The sequence below is a fragment of the Triturus cristatus genome, chromosome 6 (assembly GCF_964204655.1).
Source record: "Triturus cristatus chromosome 6, aTriCri1.1, whole genome shotgun sequence".
NCBI classification, from domain to species: domain Eukaryota; kingdom Metazoa; phylum Chordata; class Amphibia; order Caudata; family Salamandridae; genus Triturus; species Triturus cristatus.
The window spans coordinates 35,274,670-35,299,025 of NC_140589.1; the positions used below are offsets into that span (position 1 = coordinate 35,274,670).

At 50.6% G+C, this 24,356-nt stretch overlaps 1 protein-coding gene across 1 annotated transcript in view; it reads left to right on the plus strand.

Annotated features, from left to right (window-relative positions):
- Positions 1-273: 273 nt before the first annotated feature.
- Positions 274-24,356, plus strand: part of NFKBIE (NFKB inhibitor epsilon) — a 297,463-nt gene continuing 273,380 nt past the window's right edge. The window contains exon 1 of the mRNA XM_085610189.1: positions 274-2,855. Coding sequence (XP_085466315.1) covers positions 2,473-2,855 — 383 coding nt within the window. The 5' untranslated portion in view covers positions 274-2,472. The remainder of the gene's footprint in view (positions 2,856-24,356) is intronic.

Sequence of the window (24,356 nt, forward strand, 5' to 3'; positions counted from 1 at the left end):
GTAACGTAAATACGGTGCTCATGTAAAGCGCTCCAATACCTTCGGGTCGAGTTCGCGCTATATAAATATGCACAAAAAAAACACACAAAAAATGCAGAAGCCGGCCCTGGGTGTGTCAAAGAACACATTCTGTCTATGGGAGATTCATGGTAAATAAGGCACCGAGTTTCGAACTCTCTAGCCCCGCCCCCCGAGGGAGGGGCGAGGCCTATGCCTGACCTTGGACAGCAGGGCCTGTGACTGTCCCTGCTGCAGGCCCCGCCTCCCGGCTCCGGGGATTCCCTGCCTGGGGGGCAGGGACTTCCCTCTGCAGAGCAGGTGGGGCAGTGCAGCCAGGGGGCGGGCACGGGAGGGGCAGCTCGGTGTGACTCACCCTGGCAGCAGAGACAGCCTGTCCTCACTGTGCCTTCAGAGAGCAGGGTGGCCAGACTGCATCTTGAGCCGTCGCTCTAGCGCCTAGTGCCGACCACCCGGCGCTGCACAGGGTCTGCAGCTGGATTTCTCCTACCAAGCGACCCGGATAAAAGGCGGAGCGGCGCCTGTGACGATCACCCTGACCAAGGACCTCTGCAGCAGGCGCACCAGCCAGCGGAGCAACTGCTGGTTTCAGAGGACTTTCGGGTAGCGCCTCGATCTGCATGCCTGTGAGTGGCACTTGATTGACACACTCGCCCTCGGACACCAGCTCACTGAGCCATCTTTGGCTGTGAAAGTCTCGGCCTCGGATTGTTAGGCGGATCTCCGCAGCAGGAGCACGAACCCCAAGAGCCGTGTTATATTGCAGGTTTCCGGATCTATATATTTAGTATATTGTTTATTGAGTTGTTTTACTGGGAACCTCACGCTCTGCAGAAGCTGCACTAACACACTGAGCTATCCCACGTGCATTGCACCCAGTGGCTAGGTCTCTGGAGAGGGCGCGTGGACCCGTTGAGCTGCCTTTCTGGGACTGGAACCTTCATACTGCTGGTCACATGCACGCTCTGCAGCAGGTGCATGACTCATCTGAGCAGTCTCACTCGATTAGGGACCCGATCCCTGACTGTCGCATCTGCATCTCTGCACAGAGGTCTTTAAAACATTGAGCTGTTTCACTGGGGTTGGAACCGCCGCTCTGCTTCATGCACACGAGCTCCGCGGAAGCTGAAGCATTAACCCACCGAGCTATCTTACCTAGACCCCTTGCTGCACGTGCACACAAACCTCAGAGGGTGCATCCGAGCTGTCTTCATTGGTTTGCAACCTCTCATGGTAGCTGCCCCGAGATCTCTGCACGGGGTGCATTAACCCACCGAGCTGCGTGCCAGGGAGGTGCCCGGAGCCGCCCTGTGAAGCCTGTTTTGGCTGCCGTGTTTTCTTCTTGCACAACTTGGGATTTTCTGCTGCTTCGCCTGGTGTGTGCTCCCCTTCTAGGACTTGTGTAACCCACTGGCAGGTGCCTGGCTCCTGTTACTGATCGAAGCGTCAAGTTTCACTCACTGGAACCGACTATCACTCACTAGAAGCGCATCCAACTCACTGGAGCCTAGTCTCACTCACTGGAGCCTAGTCTCACTCACTGGAACCGAGTCTCACTCACTGGAGCCGAGTATCACTCACTAGAAGCGCATCTCACTCACTGGAACCGAGTCTCACTCACTAGAAGCTCATCCAACTCACTGGAGCCTAGTCTCACTCACTGGAACTGAGTATCACTCACTAGAAGCGCATCTCACTCACTGGAACCGAGTCTCACTCACTGGAACTGAGTATCACTCACTAGAAGCGCATCTAACTCACTGGAGCCTAGTCTCACTCACCGGAAGCGCATCTCACTCACTGGTAGCGAGTCTCACTCATTGGAAGTGAGTCTCACACGCTGAAGCATCGTCTCACTCACTGGAAGCGATTCTCACACACTGGAAGCGCATCTCACTCACTGGAAGTGAGTCTCACTCATAGGAAGAGTCTCAGTCATCGGGAGAGTCTCACGCTGGAGTATAGTCTCACTGACTGGATCACACTCCTTCACTGGAAGCGCATCTCACTCACTGGAAGAGTGTCACTCATCGGAAGAGTCTCACACACGGGATCACACTCCATCACTGGAAGCGCGTCTCACTCTTTTTGGAACCGTGGGATGCATTGTGTTTAAGTTTCACTGGATGCTAGTTTCGTTTCCTGGAGCAGGGTGTCACTCATTTGATGAGGGTCTCACTGACTGGAACGAATCCCACACACTGATGCACACTCCCCAGGGTGGGAGTCTGATTCTTTTTGGGAACAGTCAGGCTCGTTGTGTGTGTGTCACTTCTTGGAGCAGGGTGTCACGCACTGGGTGACATTGTCACGCATCGTACCATTGCCTCACTCCTGGCCACCCTCAATGGTCCCATTGACTTTCATGGAGTCTCACACCTGGGAGCTCTCCTTCCATTGACACCTTATCTTTCTGTCTGCAGCCCCACCTGACCCACGAGCCTCTAGTCCAGTATGTCGGTCCCGGGTCCCCTGAAGAAGGGCCAAAAGAACGAGCTGCCCTTTGACCCCGAGGACGGGCCATATGACTCGGGTGTGCTGGTCTCGGTGACCTCCCCCACACACTCCCTGCCCTCCAGCCCGTCGGTGGGCTCTGGACCCTCCCAGCGAGGGGCCCCCTCTGAGAGGGAGGATGGGGCCCCCGGGGAAAAGAGGGTCGAGGGCCTGGAACAGGAGAGGGTGGACTCTGCCTACGGGTCGTCCTCCATCACAGACTCCCTGCTGGTGGGGTGTGCAGGTGAGAATCCCGGAGGGAAGACATCGGCTCCAGAACCAGATTCTGAACCGACCCAGGACCCCTGGCAGGCCCTGGCCTACATCTCCGAGGATGGAGACACGTGAGTACTCGCCGGGGATTTATTACAATCATGGAGCACTGAAAGTAGGGCTTGCAACTTTCACCCAAGGCTTCCCTTCCACTGTGGGCTCTGTAGGCACCACACATGACCACTAGAGGGCGCCAGGCTTCATCAAACGGCCTAAAATAGCTTTACTGCTAGGGTCAAGGTACCCCCATAGAGGGATAGATTCATTCTGCAGGATGTTCAACAACTTTACACTAAAGATGGCTCCGTCTTCATGCCGTGTTACTACAGTGGCGACCCGGGCTGCGAACTGGCCCTGGTTATTCACAAAAATATGACGGTTGCATCCAAACCGCCTCTTCGCCAGATCTCATGACCACGTGCTCCTAGGTTTATGAGCATCCACACTACTGGTGAATCGCCTTCGCTGGCCCATCTTCCTAGAATAAACAAGCATTGGCAAAGCCAAATAGGCTAAACAGGTGAAATGGTTATTTTTGTTTTTGTTTTTTGGGCAACACAAGCTATCAAAAAAAGAAACAGGGGGATGCAGAGAAAACGGTCAGCTATACGGAGAGGCTGGGGACAGAGAAGCACATGGCAGAAAGAGCAGCAGATAGCACAGGGAGAGAGAGAAGCATTCGATGAGAGATCAACACGGAGAGCAAGCGGGGTGAGCACTGAGCAACACACAGAAAAGAGAGAGCAGCACAGAGCGTTGGGAGGAGGACAAAAGCGCACAAGCAAGGCATCTGGAAAACACATGCTCTCTGATGGAGTGTTTAGGCATAAAGAGAAAAGTAGTTCCCTAAAAGTGAGCCGTGGAAGGAAAAAAGTACATGCTCCAGCAGTGGTGGCTCCTCCACTATGGCGGAGGAGCGCCGCCCCACAGAACAAAAGGAAAACTAAAATGATAATAACTATCGTTATTCTCATTTTAGTTTTCTTTTGCCGTCAGCGGCTCACGGGGCAGAGCTGGGCAAAGCAAGGGTGAGGAGTGCTTTGCACTCCTTGAGTGGGCATGACTGCTTGACTGGCCCTCTCAGGTGGCCAAAGAGTAATGCGCACATTGTATCTTCGCCACCAGGCTGCATTACGCAGCTTTTTGAGGAACATGCAAAGCCTCCCATTCCTATCTAAGTGCCGATCCACGGCGCTTAGACCAATCACAATGCTGCATTGCAACGTTATGATTGGCTCAGGGGAACCTGGGAGCCGGGTGCTTCCTGCTGCTGCAGGAAGAAGGAAGAGGACAGAAAACGAAGGGAGAGGCGGCGGCTGAGCGTTTCAGGTAAATGTTTTTTTCTTTTTCTTTGTCGTTGTCCCCCGTCTCACCCCTTCCCCCTGCCCCACTACCCGAATCCAGTAGCAGCCGCTACTGTGCTCCGGAGGAGGGGCGAACAAAAGATGGACAAGAATAGCCATCAAATGAGAAGCAAGCAATGAGAGTGACAATAAAGTTAGCCAATGGTAAGCAATGGGCAGGCTCTAAACCCAATGTAAGGTCCTGGAAGCTAATAATATGTATCTCTGATAGGGTGTGTCTAAAAAGTGAAGGTATAAGACCAGTTCCAGGTTATGCAACAGCCCCCCCCCCCCCCCTCACCATCACCACTGAGAGCTCCAGCTGCTGATTCCTTACAGCAGCCGGACAACCATTGCCAAAAGAAACTCTGCAGCAAGGCCTAGAGGCATGCCCTGCTTGCCACCTTCTACAAGCACGAGCTAACTCAATCTAGTCTCACGTGAGTGGCACGATAAATATCACATTTCAGGTCTTTGGTGCGCCTTTGGGGGGGGTTCGTGGAGCTAGCTAATCAATCCATCAACCAGCATATGTAAACCTGGAAAATGTTGTCTCCATTGACATGGAATCAGGATTCCCGTACGGGGTCCCAGCGCCTACGGATACTCAGGCAGTGCTTGAAATGGAAAAATAAAAGTGCACATACTCTGTAGCAGAGTACCTGCTTGTTTTTGAGAAGTGCTGGTACTCTCCAATTAAAGGTATTGCATTTTTCTTGAGAAGTGCCGGTACTCTCCTCCTCAAAATAAAAAAGTGCCAGTACTCCGTACCGGACAGTACCGGCCCATTTAAAGCACTGTACTCGGGGTGTCTCGTCATCGGGGAAACAGGACTCCCACCTCTGATTTTCATTAACTAACTAGTGCAGTGGTTACCAGACTTTTTAGAACCACGCCCACTTTTTAGAACAACAAACTTTCACGGCCCACCTACCTTGAATGAACATGAGGCGGGCGATTTTTGAGCGTAATTGAAGCATCGTGGTAGCGCGCTGTCGTTACAGACGCCATATTTTCCAATGCAATGGTCGTTACATTTGCTCAGTTTTACTGGTCAGACTATAGTGCACAGAAATGATAATGAGCGGAAATCGGGTTTCTTTGAATATTTATAATTTGTGCACCAACGAGCAAAGTGTCTTGATTAGGTTTGACCCGGTTAAAAACTTTGTTTCCAGCACATTTCAAAATTACAAAAAATGTCTTCCATTTTTCTTTCCTTACTGCTGAATGTGTACAGTCATTTACAGGTGCTTAAACTACATCTAACATTGTTACTTAATTCACTTCACACCCTCCTCTCGCTTTGGAGTCGGAGAAAGAAAAGTAAACACCAATCCCCATGTTCAAAGAAGAAGCAGCCAGACATTTTAAACCTCTGTCTTCCAGTAAATGTGACAAGTTACACATTGAATTTAAAGGCATTTTTATTTATTGCTCTGACTCTTGCGGTCCTGACCTGACCCCCAGTTTGGGAAACACTGAACTAGTGCATTGTGGGAGTTGTGGCCTCTGATCCCAGCACAGCAACGCCGGACAATCTTCGTATAGAAGAAAAGTCCCGACCAGACCTAGGTGCCCCTGTGTGCACAGAAGTATTTATAAACTTGTGCAGGTACTCCCATATTAAATATACTTTAAAAGTGCTGAAAAGTGCAGGTACTCCCCCTTTCAGATTAAAGAAGTGCAGGTACACTGTACCGGAGCGCACCCGCCCACTTAAAGCCCCGTTCTCCGTGTTATCTCTCAGGGAAAGCGGGAAGATGCTGCTGCGCGGAAGAATCCCTTTGATGCGTCAATCGGTTTGATGACACTGGACCGCTGACTTTCATCTGCGAGCGGCCATCTTGGGAGGATCATTTGTGTGCCGGCATTAGTCTCCAAGCCCCTTTCTTACTTTATTTAAATGGTCTGTTCCTAGTTTTCTAAATGGCCTGCATGATCCATAAACAGTTCATATGAATCCGGGGAAAGTGTAGTCATGTGAGTTCCCTGCCTGCGCTGTACTTCCTGTAAAGTTATGGAACATAAAAACCAGTCATCACCGCCAGTATCTCTGTCTGATCAGCTTGTTAATGAATAGCATTCTATGTGCTATATCCATACAGGCCAACATTTTAGGAGAGGAAAGTGGGAGATTTAAACAAATGTGATCAGGAGCATGTATTCCCCATTGATTGCTAAAGAAGCAGAGGCAGTTTCAGCCAAAATAACGCAATTTTTGCATAAAATATCAGGAGTCTGCCGTCTGAATCAGGTCTGTTGGCAAGTATACCTTGGGGCGAGGATGTAGCATTATGGCTAGAGCGGTCCACGTCAAAGCTGGGGAGCCGGGTCGAGTCTCGGCAATGACGCTTAACTTCCTGTGATTCTGGGCAAATCACCGAATCTCCCTGTGCCTAACAAAAATTAATGTGTCCTTATGTAACGTAACCCGTGCTATGTACAGCACCCTGACACCCGATATCTTGGGGTCTAGTTCATGCCATATAAAACTCTAAAAAATAAATTAAAAAAAAGTATGTATGTCTTCATGTCGAGGAGTTAATAACTTACACATTCCTACTTCTTCAACGTTTCCGAGGGTTGTCCTTGATATGTCTATTGTTAAGTTGTGAGCATATTCTAACTAGGACATTCACAATCTTATGCAGTCATCTGTAGCAAGGTCGTGTTGCGGGTCACCCACCCTTCATATGCTGCCCGTGCAACCAATTCTACACTTCCGTACTGTAGTGTATTTCAGCATTTATATAGAGCTTACGACCCACCAATTTTATATTGAGCCTCCCACGCCCGAAGAAAATAGGTGCCACCAGAGCTATTTAAATTTTTTTTAAATTACAGTGCATTCCTGTAGCCACGTATGGGGCTGAGGTCTGGGGTTCGGGGAGAAATCCAGGGATTCAGCGTGAGGAAAATCGTTTTTGCAGGAAAATATTGGGCGCACCTTTCTCCGCTTCTGAATTCATTTGTCAAAAAGAATTAAATCTCCCCTATGTCTGTGACTTTATTAGAGCTAGACCAGCCCTATTCTGGATTAGGATCTGGATAAATAATTCAGCGATCTTAACAAAAAGCATTATAAAAGATTGCCTAAAATGTGACCACGGCATGCTAATACCTTGGTTAGCTGAAGTCTCTAATACATTGTGCGCCGTGGATAAAGGCGATCTTTTTTCAGAACCAACTAGAATCGAGGCTAAAGATAAGGTTGTGGTCAAACAAGCACTTTATGCACTTTTTAACTCAGAAAGAATGGGGAGGGAGTCACTCAAATCTTCTGTCATCACATACATGGGGAATGATTTGTGTAGGTATCCACTACCACCCTACCTCACTCTCCCCATGTCTAACTGGGAACGATCCTTGCTCTTTCGTTTAAGGGCAGGTTCTGTAAAATTCTTGTTGGCTTTCCCCCTGGGGTATCATCATACAGTGCAATATAACCCATGCCCATGTGACGGCACTAGCAAACAGAATGATATCCACTTCCTATTCTTCTGTAAATTTTATTTAAAATATATTAATTGGTTTTTAACTCCCTATTTTAGAAAATTAAGACCCCTTTCCTTGGGGGAATCCTGTTCATTATTATTCTCCCTGGACACAGATAAATTAATCTTCCGCACTAGCACTTTTCTGAGATTAATAGTACGTGCACGCAAAATGATGGAAAATCCCTGAAAATTGTCTTAAGAGAGTTGCATTTCTGAAAATGAATTGTCTAGATTGTGGTGTTTTTATGGATTGTACTATTGTGTAAATGAATTGTTTTTGTTGTACTTTTATGGATTTTATGAAACCCGAATAAAGGTCTTTTGAATTGAATAGAGCTTACGACCCTAATGTGGGGTGTTGAAGCGCTAGGCTACATAAGTAGCATGCTGCACAGTGTAGAGTGCGCGGTTGGAAGGATGCTTTTGTTTTGATCCTATGCGGGAAGTGTTTCCATGGCGTGTGTGATGACCACCGAGGTGCGGTTATTGTGTTATGGGACACAGCGTGTGACAGTGTGGCGGATGATGACGTACGAGAGACAGACGCACAGTCCCCTGGTACCTATGAACAGCCCTGCGGGTCCCTTTATGGTAGGCTGTGGTGTCACTTAGGCTACGGCGGTGTGGGGTGGCCCAAGCTGCAGGGGGCTCCCTCAGTACAGCACCCTGGCCTGAGAGCTCCCGATTGATTCTGAAGTGGGGGGCGGGGCCTCCATGTATCTTGCAGGGAAGCCCCCTCAAGTTTCGTTACGCCACTGATGGTAGGTTTCACACATACTGGTATAATGTGCAAACAAATATTGTGAGTCGTTTATATAACATTCATACCGCCCTCTTTACACCCAAATATTATGCGTTGTTTGGACTCCATATATACAGTCCATTCCCCCCACACATACATTTAGAAATCTCACAGATTGGAGCACTGCCCCGTCTGCACTCTGATTTTTGTTTGTTTCAGTGAGGTGCCTCTCACTGAAAGGTCAGGGAAGGCCTCTCTTGTACCGTGACATAATAACATATGTTGTTCACCCAAGAGTATCCTGGCGCTGAATAACAGATTATTATTGTTATCCAACTCAATGGTACTCATTTTATCGACCTCAGAATGATGAATGGCTGAGTGTACCCGCCAGGGCTTGAACCTGTGACCCCCAGGTTGAACACAGCCCCCTGCAGTGGACGCATTAGTTCACTGACCCACCAGACTGGGCTGTAGCGTGAAGACATGGAAGGACAGTCAGCTAAAGGACGGCAAGCCTCGTCGCCAGGGTGCCTGGAACCCGGAAGACATGTCCATGAGGGCAGTTAGTTAATCAGCAAACCTAGAGGCTGCCTGAGAAACGCTTTGACAATGAGTTGCGTATTCACAGTGCTTTCTGTAGCAGGATGGGACTTCCTAGCACTATAAATACACAGGTCACTATTCCCCCCTGCAGCGAGCAGGAGTTAATTCTGCGACTGTCTGGTGAAAAAGACAGACACCCCGCAGTGATCACATTAAACAGCTGAACTTTCATAATGTGATAGGGTGCATTTCCAACAGATGATATTAACTTGCATTACACTTTTGTTTACGGTGTGTGTTTTATTTTTATATGCATTTACCTGAAGGTGAAAGGCCAATAAAAATAGTTGCAGAATATTTTGTTACTGTTCGCCACGTCTCTGGCCCTGACCCTAAACATGTTGACCCCTCCCCCACTGCCCCGGGGTCACAGTTTCCATACTTTTTATGCACTTCAATGCGGATGCCACAGGACGCATAACATTGTTACCTATGTCCCCTGGGAAGTCTGTAAGGCCAGGCTGTGCTGGTGACAGTGTGTGCCGGGGGGAGGGGCCTGGTTTAGAAACATAAACCTCGATAACAAAAACGGAAGTAGTGACAGGAAGCTGAGTGAAGGTTGGAGTCCAGGCTGTGGAAATCCCCTCCCAGGCCGCAGGGCTGGGTGCAGACGCCTGGAGGTTAAGAAGGTACACGCAGCCTGGAGACTAGGAACCGGCCTAGGGGCGGCTCTGGTAACCGGCCATGGGGACGGCTCTGGTAACCAGCCTAGGGGCGGCTCTGGTAACCGGCCATGGGGACGGCTCTGGTAACCGGCCTAGGGGCGGCTCTGGTAACAGGCCATGGGGACGGCTCTGGTAACCAGCCTAGGGGCGGCTCTGGTAACCGGCCATGGGGACGTCTCTGGTAACCGGCCTAGGGGCGGCTCTGGTAACTGGCCATGGGGACGGCTCTGGTAACCTGCCACGGGGACGGCTCTGGTAACCGGCCATGGGGACGGCTCTGGTAACCTGCCACGGGGACGGCTCTGGTAACTGGCCATGGGGACGGCTCTGGTAACCAGCCTAGGGGCGGCTCTGGTAACCGGCCATGGGGACGTCTCTGGTAACCTGCCACGGGGACGGCTCTGGTAACTGGCCATGGGGACGGCTCTGGTAACCGGCCTAGGGGCGGCTCTGGTAACCGGCCATGGGGACGGCTCTGGTAACAGGCCATGGGGACGGCTCTGGTAACTAGCCTAGGGGCGGCTCTGGTAACCGGCCATGGGGACGGCTCTGGTAACCGGCCTAGGGGCGGCTCTGGTAACAGGCCATGGGGACGGCTCTGGTAACCAGCCTAGGGGCGGCTCTGGTAACCGGCCATGGGGACGTCTCTGGTAACCTGCCACGGGGACGGCTCTGGTAACCAGCCATGGGGACGGCTCTGGTAACCGGCCTAGGGGCGGCTCTGGTAACAGGCCATGGGGACGGCTCTGGTAACCGGCCTAGGGGCGACTCTGGTAACCGGCCAGGGGGACGGCTCTGGTAACCGGCCTAGGGGCGACTCTGGTAACCGGCCATGGGGACGGCTCTGGTAACCGGCCATGGGGAGGCTCTGGTAACCGGCCATGGGGACGGCTCTGGTAACCGGCCATGGGGACAGCTCTGGTAACTGGCCTAGAGGCGGCTCTGGTAACCAGCCTATGGGCGGCTCTGGTAACCGGCCTAGGGGACGGCTCTGGTAACCTGCCTAGGGGAACGGCTCTGGTAACCAGCCAGGGGGACAGCTCTGGTAACCGGTCTAGGGACGGCTCTGGTAACCGGCCTAGGGACGGCTCTGGTAATCGGCCTAGGGGGCCGGCTCTGGTAATCAGCCTAGGGGGCCGGCTCTGGTAACTGGCCAAGAGTGACGGCTCTAGTAACCAGCCTGGGGGGATGACTCTGGTAACAGGCCTAGGGGACATCTCTGGTAATAGTCCACGGGGAAGGCTCTGGTAGCCTGTTTAGGGGGACGGCTCTGGTAACCAGCCTAGGGGGACGGCTCTGGTAACCGGCCTAGGGACGGCTCTGGTAACCTGTCTAGGAGATGGCTCTGGTAACCTGCCTATGGGACGGCTTTGGTAACCCCTTTGAACTGGTGTGACTTTGATGGTGTTACCCTTGAAAGAAACCGGAATGAACTTTTGTGAACCGAAATTTTAATAAATAGGACCCTCGATAGGAGAATACAATAGTCTTACCCATATATCTTGTGGAATTATCTGTTCCATCTATATAGATGGAACCATAACATCCTCGCAGACAGGGAGTATATATAATAACTTTAAAACAGTAAAAGACTGGATGCTAATCATATGAGATACATCGCTCCCTCAATAGACAAATTAAATAGAGGAAACACATCTTTTAACAGAAATTCTACTGGATTACACCTATCTAGAAAACGGAATACTTCTCTTTTGAGCCAGAGAGAATCCTACGTTACACACTATATATAGAACCCCCAGGTTGCTATACAGATGATAAAGAAATATATACTTTTGGTCCTGAAGAAGGAGAAACCAATCTGCATTTGTCTCCGAAACGTGCGTAGACCAGTGATCACACATCTGGGAGTCCTACTGAAGAACTAATTGCCAACACATTGAATAAGAATTTTCTTTGAATGTTCATTTTAGATCCGTAAATCTATGGGCTAAAATTTGCTAGTAAGATCCCACTATAGATGTGTTTTTTATTGTATTTTTTTATGTGGTTTGATTGATGGTATGTATGAGTAGAATTATAGGTGAGAATGAAGGGATGACGGTGTTGTCTATGGGGGTATTTTAAAATTGATTTTGTCAAAACTGAGCTTTTCAAAATTGTTTTTCTAAACTAAGAAGCAGAGTCAATTCTTTTGTTTCTTAATCCAATTGTCCGTTTGAATTAGTCTCTGTGTAAATACTTTTATGAAAATACATAAAAATGATATACATCTAATATTAAAAAAATATAAATGTTTTGTTAAATGACCAAAAAGAAATCTGGTTTTGTAATGTAATTTTGTCTATGGGGAATGTCTATTTGTGAGTAATTACCAATGTGAGATTGGAAAGGTCAGATAAGAGGTCTCTTTATATGTATTTATCATTTTCCCCTCCAATTAGCCCTAAAATTAATTGGGGGATACCTTTTTGCGCATTTACGGCTCTGGTTACCCGCCTAGGGGACGCCTCTGGTAACCTGCCTAAGGGACGGCTCTGGTAACCTGCCTAGGGGGTGGCTCTGGTAACTGGCCTAGGGGGATGGCTCTGGAAACTGGCCTAGGGGGATGGCTCTGGAAACTGGCCCAGCAGACAGCTCTGATAACTGGCCTAGGGGGACGGTTCTGGTAACCGGCATAGAAGGACGGCTCTGGTAACCGGCCTAGGGTGATGGCTCTGGGAACCGGCCTAGGAGATGGCTCTGGTAACCGGCCTAGGGGGATGGCTCTGGAAACCGGTGTAGGGTAACGGCTCTGGTAACCGGCCTAGGGGACGGCTCTGGTTACCGGTCTAGGGGCTGCTCAGGTAACCGATCTAGGGACGGCTCTGGTAACCGGCCTAGGGGGATGGCTTTGGTAACCTGCCTAGGGGACGGCTCTGGTAACCCGCCTATGGGGACGGCTCTGGTAACCCACCTAGGGGAGGGTTCCAGTAACCAGCCTAGGGGAGGGCTCCGGTAACTGGCCTAGGGTGACGGCTTTGGTAAACGGCATGGGGGCGGCTCTGGTAACCGGCCTAGGGTGTTGGCTCTGCAAACCAGCTTAGGGGATGGCTCTGGTAACCAGCCTAGGGGACGGCTCTGGGAACCGGCTTAGAGGGACGGCTCTGGTAACTGGCCATGGGGACGGCTCTGGTAAGAGGCCTAGTGGACGGCTCTGGTAACCGGCCTAGGGGGACGGCTCTGATAACCGGCCTAGGGGGACGGCTCTGATAACTGGCCTAAGGGGACGGCTCTGATAACCGGCCTAGGGGGACGGCTCTGATAACTGGCCTAGGGGGACGGCTCTGGTAACCGGCCTAGGGGATGGCTCTGGAAACCGGCCTAGGGGGACGGCTCTGGTAACCGGCTTAGGGGGACGGCTATGCTAACCGGCCAAGGGGGACGGCTCTGCTAACCAGTCTAGGGTGGCAGCTCTGGTAACCGGCCTGGGGGGATGACTCTGGTAACAGGCCTAGAAAATTGCTCCGGTAACAGGCCTAGGGGACGGCTCTGGTAACAGGCCATGGGGACGGCTGTGGTAACTAGACTAGGGTCGGCTCTGTTAACCGGCCTAGGGATCGGCTCTGGTAACCTGCCTAGGGGACGGCTCTGGTAACCTGCCTAGGGGACGGCTCTGGTAACCTGCCTAGGGGACGGCTCTGGGAACCGGCTTAGGAATGGCTCTGGGAACCGGCCTAGGGACGGGCCTGGTAACTTGCCTAGGGGACGGCTCTGGGAACCGGCCTAGGGGGAGGGCTCTGGTAACTAGCCTAGGGGTTGGCTCTGGTAACTGGCCTAGAGGGATGGCTCTAGGAACCGGCCTAGCGGACAGCTCTGATAACTGGCCTAGGGCGGTGATTTTGGTAACCGGCATAGAGGGATGGCTCTGGTAAGCGGCCTAGGGTGATGGCTCCAGGAACTGGCCTAGGGGACGGCTCTGGTAACCGGCCTAGGGGATGGCTCTGGTAACCGGCGTAGGGCACCGGCTCTGTTAACCCACCTAGGGTGCGGCTCTGGTAACCGGCCTAGGGGATGGCTCTGGTAACCAGCCTAGGGGGACGGCTCTGGTAACCGGCCTAGGGGATGGCTCTGGTAACCGGCCTAGGGGAACGGCTCTGGTAACCAGCATAGGGGGACGGCTCTGTTAACCGGCCTAGAGGGATGGCTCCGGTAACTGGCATAGGGGAACGGCTCTGGTAACTGGCCTAGGGGATGGCACTGGTAACCGGTCTAGGGACGGCTCTGGTAACCAGCCTAGGGGGACGGCTCTGGTAACCCACCTAGGGGGACGGCTCTGGAAACCCACCTAGGTGGACGGCTCTGGTAATCCGCCTAGGGGGACGGCTCTGGTAACAGGCCTAAGGGCCGGCTCCGGTAACCGGCCTAGAGGGGCGGCTCCGGTAACTGGCCTAGGGGGGCGGCTCTGGTGACCAGGCTAGGGGGAGGGCCCTGATTACTGGCCTAGGGGGATGGCTCTGGTGACCAGGCTAGGGGGATGGCTGTGGTAACCGGGCTAGGGGGACGGCTCCTGTAACAGGCCTAGGGGTAGGCTCTGGTGACCAGGCTAGGGGGACAGTTCTGGTAACCGACATAGGGGGACAGCTCTGATAACCGAGCTAGGTGGATTGCTCTGGTAACCGGGCTAGGGGGACAGCTCCGGTAATAGGCCTAGGGTACGGATCTGGTGACCGGCTCTGATAACCGGTCAAGTGTGACGGCTCTGGTAACAGGCTTTAGGGGATGGTTGCAAGCCTGGCATTGCTTCTTTGCGACCAGTCTGGTCAGTGCTTTAAATGGGAATAAGAAGTGCTGGTACAGAGGTACTCCCCAAATTCAGGGTCCGATTGACAAAGGCAAACTTACACCTTTGTGTAACTTTACAGCTTTTCGGTATTCACAAAGGTAAACTTAGACCAAAGTTCAACTTTATTCGTAGTAACCTATCTTTGTGAATAACTGAAAGTAGTAAAGTTAGACTTTTGGTCTACCTTTACCATTGCGCATTCAAAAAGTAGTAAAGTTACACAAAAGTGGGTAGGGCCTTGAGGGCCCGCTCGGGGCGTGGCCTCGAGGCAGGCATTTAACCGCTTCAGCATTTTCTTGGGGTGCATCAAAGGCTGGTCATCTTTGAGATAAAAAAAATGCAGTTTTCAGCAACTTTTCATGCAAATTTGCAGAAGCAGCCATTGATGCTGTACAAGCATCTCATAGCACACACGGGTGATAAAGATGTAGTTGGAAACTATGGAAAGCCTAAATCTCAAACAATTAGTCGTAGGTCCCACTCATGTGGCTGGTCACACCTTGGACCTCATATTCGCCAATTTCTCGAATATTACTGTCCTCCCACCCCTCCCTCTCACCTGGACTGACCATTACCTCATCCCCTTCTCTCTTGCTCTCGGACGAAAAACTGCCCCCCTGGCCCCTAGGAAGGAGTTGGGAAGAAAGTGGCACAAGGTTACATGTGCCACCTTGGACCCGGTGTTCCACTTTCAGACGGAGTACCTCCCCTCTGATATAGATGAAAATGTCTCTAGGCTGAATGCTGCTGTCGTCAATGCGATTGACTCCATTGCTCCTCAGAAAATCATCACCTCCGCCAGATCGCGACCCTCCGCTCCCTGGTTTTCTACCCCCCTCCGTGAGGAGAAAAGCAGATGTAAAGCTCTCGAACGCAAGTGGAGACTAAACTACGACCCTGAAGCCAAACTTTTATACAGATCTGCCCTGAAAAAATTCCTCAAACTAAAAAAAATCGCTATGAAAGATCACTTTTCCTCTCAAATTACCAAGGCCAAAAACTCATCTAAAACCCTTTTTAACATTGTTAAAGACTTTATTAATCCTCCGGCCAGGGCTCCTCAGAACACCGCGAGTCAGGCTCTATGCGAGGGACTTTCAGACTACTTCCTCGAAAAGATAAATAAACTTTGTGTCTCCTTTCCCATAGGGCCAGCCCCCCTGCCTTCCCCCACTAGTCCCCCAGACTCTCCGTCCTTTCTCTCTTTTAATAAACTCAACCGGGATGATGCTATTAGGTTACTCACCCATTGCAAATCCGGCGCCCCCTCCGATCCTGTCCCTGCGAAACTCATGGGAGAACTGGCGCCTTCGCTGGCCTGCTCCTTCCTTTCCATCTGGAATTCCTCCCTCCACCATGGCTTCTTCCCTACCACCTGGAAGGAGGCCTTGGTGATTCCCATACTAAAAAAAGCGGATGCAGATCCCACTGTTTTTGCTAACTATCGCCCCATCTCCCTTCTCCCTAAACCCGCCATAGTCCTGGAAAAAGCCGTGCAGCTGCAACTCACGGAATATTTGGAAAACCACTCTCTACTGCACGAATCACAATCCGGATTCAGAGCTGGATTCAGCACTGAGACGGCATTGTTGGAAGTATCCGAAACCATTCGGGAATGCGTGGACAGGGGCGAGGAGGCCATGCTGGTCCTCCTCGACCTGTCCGCAGCATTCGATACGGTCTCCCACCCCATCCTCCTTGACCGACTTAAACAGATAGGCATTGGCGGCACTGCCTTCAGCTGGATCGAGTCCTTCCTCTCGACAAGAAGTCAGAGGGTTTTGCTGCGGCCCTTCAAGTCAGAGAAAAAACCCCTGTCATGCGGGGTGCCACAAGGTTCCGCCCTCAGCCCCCTGTTCTTCAACGTCTATCTTGCCCCACTGGCCGACGTTGTGGAGTCCTACGGAGTCAGGGTGGTCTCTTATGCTGACGACACTCAGCTGGTGTTTTCCTTCAGGGACCACTCGGACTCCGCATTCGCCAACTTCCGCCAGTGCCTCAACAACATCAGTGTCTGGATGACCGCTAACCACCTCAGACTAAATGCAGACAAAACGGAGGTTCTGTTTTTCAATCAGAAAGCTTCCATCCCCTCTTCTTGGTGGTGGCCCACGGCGCTTGATCCCACCCCCTCTCCCGTTCACTCGGCTCGGAATCTGGGTTTCCAGTTTGATGACTCCCTTTCATGCAAAACTCAGGTTAATAAAGTGACCTCTGCCTGTTTCATGAAGTTGCGCATGATCAGAAAAATTCTTCCCTATCTCCCCCTGGATTCCCGCCGTACAGTTACCCAAGCCCTCATCACGTCCCACCTGGACTATGCTAACAGCCTCTATGCTGGTGCCCCCCAGTATCTGGTAGGCCGGCTGCAGATTGTCCAGAATGCTGCGGCCAGACTGATTGGTAATATCCGCTACCGCCAATCTGTTTCTGCGTATCGTAAGGAACTCCACTGGCTCCCAGTGGCTAGACGCATCCAGTTCAAGGTCCTTACCCTCACCTATCGAGCCGTCAACGACCGCGGACCCCACTACCTGAAAAAACGTGTCTCGATATCCCGCTCCACCAGATCCTTGAGATCCAATGACCTCCGCCTCCTGATCTCGCCCCGTTTTAGATTATCTAGAATGGGTGGCAGAGGGTTCAGTGTCATTGCTGCTAAACTGTGGAACTCTTTACCAATCGAGTTGAGATTCTGTCCCTCCGAACCCATCTTCCGAGCCAAACTCAAAACCTGGCTCTTCTCCGAACTCTGAGTCACCCTACTGTTTCTCCTTGCTCTATGCTCCCTCTTCTCCCTTGGAGGCTCTGGTTTTTAGCGCCGGGACACCCCTTCGGGGGTAGCTGTGCGCTCTATAAACTACATAAAATAAATAAAAATAAATACGGTAGGGTTGTTATCCAGACGGTAAATTATAAACTGTGTCACTGGGAGAGCACATTCTAATGTCGATTACACAACTAGACACACCTGTGTGGTCTTGGCCAAATCAGCTCCTCTCACGCTCTGCAATTCCCGTTTCTGCCCTAAATGACGCAGGTAGGGACTTGCCAGGAGGCAGTAATAGGGGCCACGTGGTCCCCAGCACATGTCAACACAGCCTTACCACACGCACGCGCCGACGCCGCTGCCACTACACGTGGAAGGCCGCGTGCCTCGCTGTGTTTCATTATTGGGGCTTCCGGTTTTAGGGTAGTTATTTTAGAAACCATTCCGTCTGCATTCATCTATATTTTTTTTTTACCCATCTTATTGGTATTTATGCATATTTAGTTTGTGTTTTATGAACAAATGGAGTGATAACCAGTTAAATAAACGTAGAAATATAACATTTTAACTAACATGCACTCATACTGTGATGCCTGTGGTGTTTTAGCAAATTAAGCAGCCAATATAGCAAAACGCTACACCCACGGGGTGAATATTTATAGCATTATACACAAATCTATGTAAACGTATGCCCGTATTTAAGAAATCTCCTCTTGTGTTTAACTCCCCATGCTGCCTGTCTGCTCAGCTGCTGGCCTGGAATTCACGATGGGCAGCATAAAAAGTCACTCACAAGCAGCACCATTTCCATTATTTTTCCGCTTTTAAAAATAAATACAGACAGGAAACACATAGTTTTTTAACTGCATTAATCTGTAAAAAACAGTAAAAATGGAAAACTGCGAGCCCTATTCATAATGTACGTTAACTATCGGTCTGTAGTGGTGGTTAGTTCTGGACTGACTTTTTGGGTGGTCTTGCGTTAAGGCGCGGTCAGGTGGGCCATCGCTCATGGACCCGACATGGCCCACGGGAGCAAACAAGCGGCCACACATTGGCCCTTTCAAGGTGGCGATGCCAGACCGACTTGTTGGCCAGCCAACACTGGGGGGGGGTGATCCATTATTTCTAATTCCTGATGCAAACAAAAGTGCTAGAGAATGCCCCACACCCACGCCTCGGGCCCTTGGACTGTGGCCCTGTGCATCATCTGGCTGCTAAGGTAAGCTGATTACCTGCTTCAGAGAGCTCTGCAAGGGATGGAAGGGGAGATTCAGCCTTTCATCCTCCTGAGGCTGATAGATGACTTATCAGTGATTTGTTTATAGGTAACTGTTTATTGATGGGCTTATAAATATCCAATATTCTACGCAGAATGCTATGTTGCTGTGGAGAGCCGCTCACCACTGCGATCGGCGTGAAAGACATTGGCCAACTTTTACGTGCATTTTATTGATCTGTCGTTGCCTTATTTTGAAAAGCTGTTCCTTAGTCGCATCAATGGACATGACATGAGCCCCACAGTGTATGTGAAGAGCAATCACTCAAAAGCACATTTGCAAAAGCCTTGCAGCTTCGCAGCGCTGCTAATGAGCACCATACTTCACTGTAAGCGAACTCAGTGGGAAAGATTTTATCAGCATCGGGTGAATGAAAGGCTGACTCTGCTCCACCTGGATTCTAAATCAGTGGCTGGAAGTAGATTTCTGCAGCAAGTATGCAGATGAGATGCCCTTTCATGGCAGTAATAATGGAACTTGATCACTCAATCCTCGGCAGGTTTGAACATGCATGTAGACAGACTTTGAGACCTACTCGTTTCCCCCTGCCAGAGTCTAGGCCTGGTCGGTCAACTCCGCTCCGTTTTGCAGTGTTTTCGACACTCCGTGCTCCGCAGAGCATGCGGAGTTCCCAAAAACTCAGCTCTGCTGAGTTTTTTCCACACTAACGCTCACCAACGTCAAGTTGCCGAGCAAGGAAAATCCTCCAGGTGAGATTTCTCAATGCCGGCAGTTGGATTTCCCAGCGAGGGCTGTCACGGATGATCGCAACCACTCGCGTTGAAAAACCTTACGTTTGATTTGAGAAAGCTGCCGCTCGGGTAGAAAATCTACTCGAGCCACAAGAAAAGAAGCAGCACCCTCTCGCACTGTGCGTGGTGCCGTTCACACCGACACTGAAAATCAACATGAACGGCATGACCAAACGCACTCTGCTGCTGGCAGAACTCCGCGTAGCGTGGCTGTGTTCTTTGCTCACATCCCGAAGTTCGGTGTAGCGGAACTCCGTGAACTCTGTCCAGGCCAACCAAGGTCCCACCTACTTAGTAGGGGTCGGGAGACTCTGAGACCTGGTAAAAGGTGGGATTGGACCTGATAAAATTCTGTCTGCTGTATCAATTACAATTTAAGCTTGAGCTGGGGCCTGAAGTCACTGTAAGCCCATCATGGCTGTGCTGCTTTGTGTAGTAAGCATTTACAGCAAGCATTGGCAAAGCAAATAGATCTGGCATTAGCCTTCAGCCGTTTTGTCTTTGGCAATGCTTGTTTTTTTCTGTCATTGTTTTTTAAAATGTAATTGCTGAGAAAGCTGCCGGGCCCTCTTCCATCTAAAAAAAACCCATTGACTATAGGCAAAAATATTGTTTTGATCTAAAAAAGCATGCCTTACCCTTTTTGTCCCTGACACTGAAGGGAACTATTTTGTGTGTGGAAGTGCTCCTTGTGAAAGGGCAGCGTGCCATAACTCACAGGGAAGTCAGCCAATGGCTGAAGTGGGCTGACTCATTGCACCATGAAGCACAAGAGACTAATGGACGAAGAGAGCTGTCTGAAAACCTCTTCAAGGAACTATACAATGTACACCATAATACCATAATAACATCAAAAGATCTTGGCTAACACCAGATCCCAAAAAGTCAGTTGTTCTGACGTTGCCCGCCACCCTCTTGCTAATGTTTTTTTTAATGTTTTTGCAAATCTTTATTACAAATAGACAGAGAGAATTGAAAAGATAGTTAAATAGAGTCTTGCAAAGGCAGATAGAGAGGGTTGTATACAAAGAGGGTTGTATAGATAGATGGTGTTGCGTAGATAGATAGATAGATAGATAGATAGATAGATAGATAGACAGACAGACGGACAGATAGATAGATCTGTAACTTGGAATAAATGGCAGAGCGCCACTGAGTAATAGTTAAATGCACAAATAAGCACACCAAACAAGAGCATTGACAGCAAACCAGTAAGCCACACAAGCAAGCCATACAGGCACATTTGGTTTATAAGTAATACCGCAGCACTCCATTAGAATCCATACCAGCAGGGCACACGGTGCGGTTATAAATGCTCCTCATTGCATGCATTCTAGCAAGAGGATAACGTCATGAGTGACAGTTGCAAGTGGACATAGTCTTAGTCTTGTATGCTGTGAAACAGCAGCAGATAAACACAGGACACTTCAAAGGAATTTACAACAGCATTAGCAGGAGACAGGAACTCTCAAAGATTTGAATGTGGCCTGTGATCTGGCGCAAAGCTCCTGCTCTCGCCTCGGGCTGTAAACAGAAAGGCAACTCTAAAGTACTAATAGAGTAAAAAACAAAACTCTGGCACTGAAGGGAACTACCTTGTGTGCAGAGGTGCTCATTGTGAAAGGGCTAAATGTAGTGCGAGGTTAGCCAGTGACTGAAGCAGGCTGACCCAATGCCCCATGCTGTATGCTCTAGTGGGTGGAAGCAAAATGTGAGTGACACAACAACAGACCAATGGATGAAAAGAGGTGTCTGAAAACCCCTGTATGTAAGTATATCATACATATAATTTTAGTAAACTCTAAAGGTTTTGGCTAATGACAGAGTGATGGCAGGTAGCAAAGGGCTCTGGGCTTCTGAAAGGGAGGCCGAGGGAACGACTGACATGTTCCCCCCCCAGCTTTGCCACTGCTTGTGTGTGTTGGGCAGCAGGGGACAGACACATGCTCAAGATGAACACTCAGATCGGCACTTCGTGCAGCGTGCGGTTGGGGTCCCACTTCTATCCGTGAGGCTCTTGTTGCCTCACCATCTCCTGACTCACCTGGCCAGAGAACACGTGCTTCCACCTTGAGATGCAGACGTTGTGCATCTCCAGACATGAAAGGCGTCAGCCCTTTGCCATTTGTGCCCGGCCTGCTTGGCACCTGCGCTGTCCATTGGACAGGACTCCAGTGCTGGCCTACCCTGGCTATTGACTGTGACCGAGGCGCACGTTCACGCTGCACTCTGAAAGCCTCGCCGCCAGCAACGTCTGCACTGCTCACACCAATACCCCTGAGCCTGCCAGTCTGCCCTAATGAGTACCTGTAGTCTTCACTCCAAAAGAGAAGTTCTAGTACTCAAGGGGAGAAAATGAAGAAGTGCTGGTACTCAGTACCGGCGAGTACAGGCCCATTTAAAGCACTGAGTCTATCGGACACTGGTTACCTGCCGTAGGAACTTCTTGTCCGGCCTAGGATAGGCGGCCTAGGGGCTCTCGGAGCTGTCGAACTCGCCTCACACACTGCAGAGCCCCCCCCCGGCACATGGTGACCAGGATGTGTTCATGGGACCTAGAAGCTGACATTGGCCTAGGTATTCTGAGAACTGGCCTTTGGTACCCTGAGAAGCTGTAAGTACCTGAGAACAGTCATAGAGTACCCACAGAGTTGGTGATACTCTGTGAATGGACGTACTCTACCCCGTCAACCAGCGTTGGTACTCTGGGAACACACATTAGGAGCCCTGCATCGATTAACCCGGGAACAGCCCTTGGATACTCTGGGAACCGGCCTTAGGGAACCGGGAGAAGAATAAAGCAGGCTTGAAACTTGTCTAGGCCTCTGGGCATCAGATATTGTGAGAAGTGGAAGCAGACCTACAGCTTTCTGGGTAGCATATTTGGATACTACATGGAACGCACACTGTGCGATTTGACCTTTAGTACTCCTAGGACAGGGCTTGGGGTCTTTGGGACTGGGGGCCAGTCTGTAGTGTAAACCTGCCAGAGGCACTGGACCATTGGAAGTCTGTGAACTGGTCTGGCTATCCTGGAAATAGGCCTTAGGGACTTGGGCGGTAAATACGAAGCATATACGGGCTCTGGCCTCTTTGGGAACCGTCTCTGGGTGCTCTGGGGAAAGGACCTTAAGTGCCCAGGGAGTATCTCACTGCAAGAATAGAGCTCGGTACTCTGGGAACTAGCCCTGGGTCCTCTGGGAACAAACCTTGCATACTACGAGACTGGGAGAACTGACCTTTGCTACACTGAGAACTGTCCTAGGGTACCCTACTAACCATTAAGTGGTACTTTGGGACTCTACATGGGACTATGGGGAACAGGCCATGGTACTTAGGGAACTAGAAGTGATACCCTGGGAACTGGCCTTGGGTTCACAGAGAACGGCCTATCCTGGGAGTCCGCCTTTGCTTCTCTCTGAACCGGCTACAGTTCAACGCGGACTGCCATTGGTGTTCTGAGGAAAGACCTTAATTCACCCGGGAACCTGCCTTTTGTACTCCAGAAAAATTAATTTAACTACTGTTTAAGCTGCCCTAGATACCCTAGGAACTGGCCTTTGGTACTCTGAGAACCTAATGACCCTCCACTCTGCTGGTAATTCCCTGCACTCTGCTGGTAGTTCCCTGCACTCTGATGGTAGTACCCTGCGCTCTGCTGGTTGTACCCTTCACTCTGCCGGTAATTCCCTGCACTCTGCCGGTAGTACCCTCCACTCTGCCAGTAGTACCCTGCACTCTGCCAGTAGTACCTTCCACTCTGCTGGTAGTTCCCTGCACTCTGCCGGTAGTACCCTGCACTCTGCCAGTAGTACCCTGCACTCTGCCGGTAGTACCCTCCACTCTGCCGGTAGTACCCTTCACTCTGCCGATAATTCCCTGCACTCTGCCGGTAATACCCACCACTCTGCCGGTAGTACCCTGCACTCTGCCAGTTGTACCCTCCACTCTGCCGGTAGTACCCTTCACTCTGCTGGTAGCTCCCTGCACTCTGCCGGTAGTACCCTCCACTCTGCCGGTAATACCCTCCACTCTGCCGGTAGTACCCTCCACTCTGCCGGTAGTACCCATCACTCTGCCGGTAGTACCCATCACTCTGCTGGTAGTTCCCTGCACTCTGCCGGTAGTTCCATGCACTCTGCCAGTAGTACCCTTCACTCTGCCGGTTGTTCCCTGTACTCTGCTGGTAGTTCCCTGCACTCTGCCAGTAGTACCCTGCAACTCTGCTGGTAGTACCCTTCACTCTGCTGGTAGTACACTGCACTCTGCTGGTAGTTCCCTCCACTCTGATGGTAGTACACTGCACTCTGCTGGTAGTTCCCTGCACTCTGCCGGTAGTTCCCTGCACTCTGCCGGTAGTACCCTGCACTCTGCCGGTAGTTCCCTGCACTCTGCTGGTAGTACCTTCCACTCTGCCGGTAGTACCCTGCACTCTGCCGGTAGTACCCTGCACTCTGCTTGTAGTTCCCTGCACTCTGCCGGTAGTACCCTGCACTCTGCCGGTAGTACCCTGCACTCTGCCGGTTTACCCCGCATAACGACCCTAAATGTTCTAAATGTTCAATTAAGTCCTCTGTAAATGGGCCTTGGGTACCCTGGGAACTGACATAGAATGCTCTAGAAACCTCCCAGGTCTTAGATGGTCTTAGAAGTGTGACTGGACCTTTTTTTGTGAAAAGCCAACCCGCCACCGGTAGGGGTAAAGAGTTGAGACCACGTACATGGTTCAACAAGGATTGCAGAATGGCTCAAAGTGCCCTGAAAGAGGCCATTAAATCAGGCTCTCTTTCTATCATCCAAAAGTGTAGACTTGTTTACAAAAACGCCCAACACAAGGCCAAGCAAAATTGGGATGAGGAGCGTTGGAGGGATTTATATCAGGCTTGTCATGATCGCAACATGGTCCAATTCTGGCATCTCCTTAAATGGGGTAACTCCCCCTCGGATATTCGCCCCTCTAATCAAGTAGAACCACAACAATGGGTAGCGTATTTTGAGGAACAATTTAAGGTTGGTGCTTTAACAGACAGGCAGTTCTCTTGTCCTCTAGTTGTTGAAAATACATTAAAATTTACCACTGATGAAACCAAGTTAGTCCTACGCTCGATTAAGAGTGGTAAAGCCCCAGGAC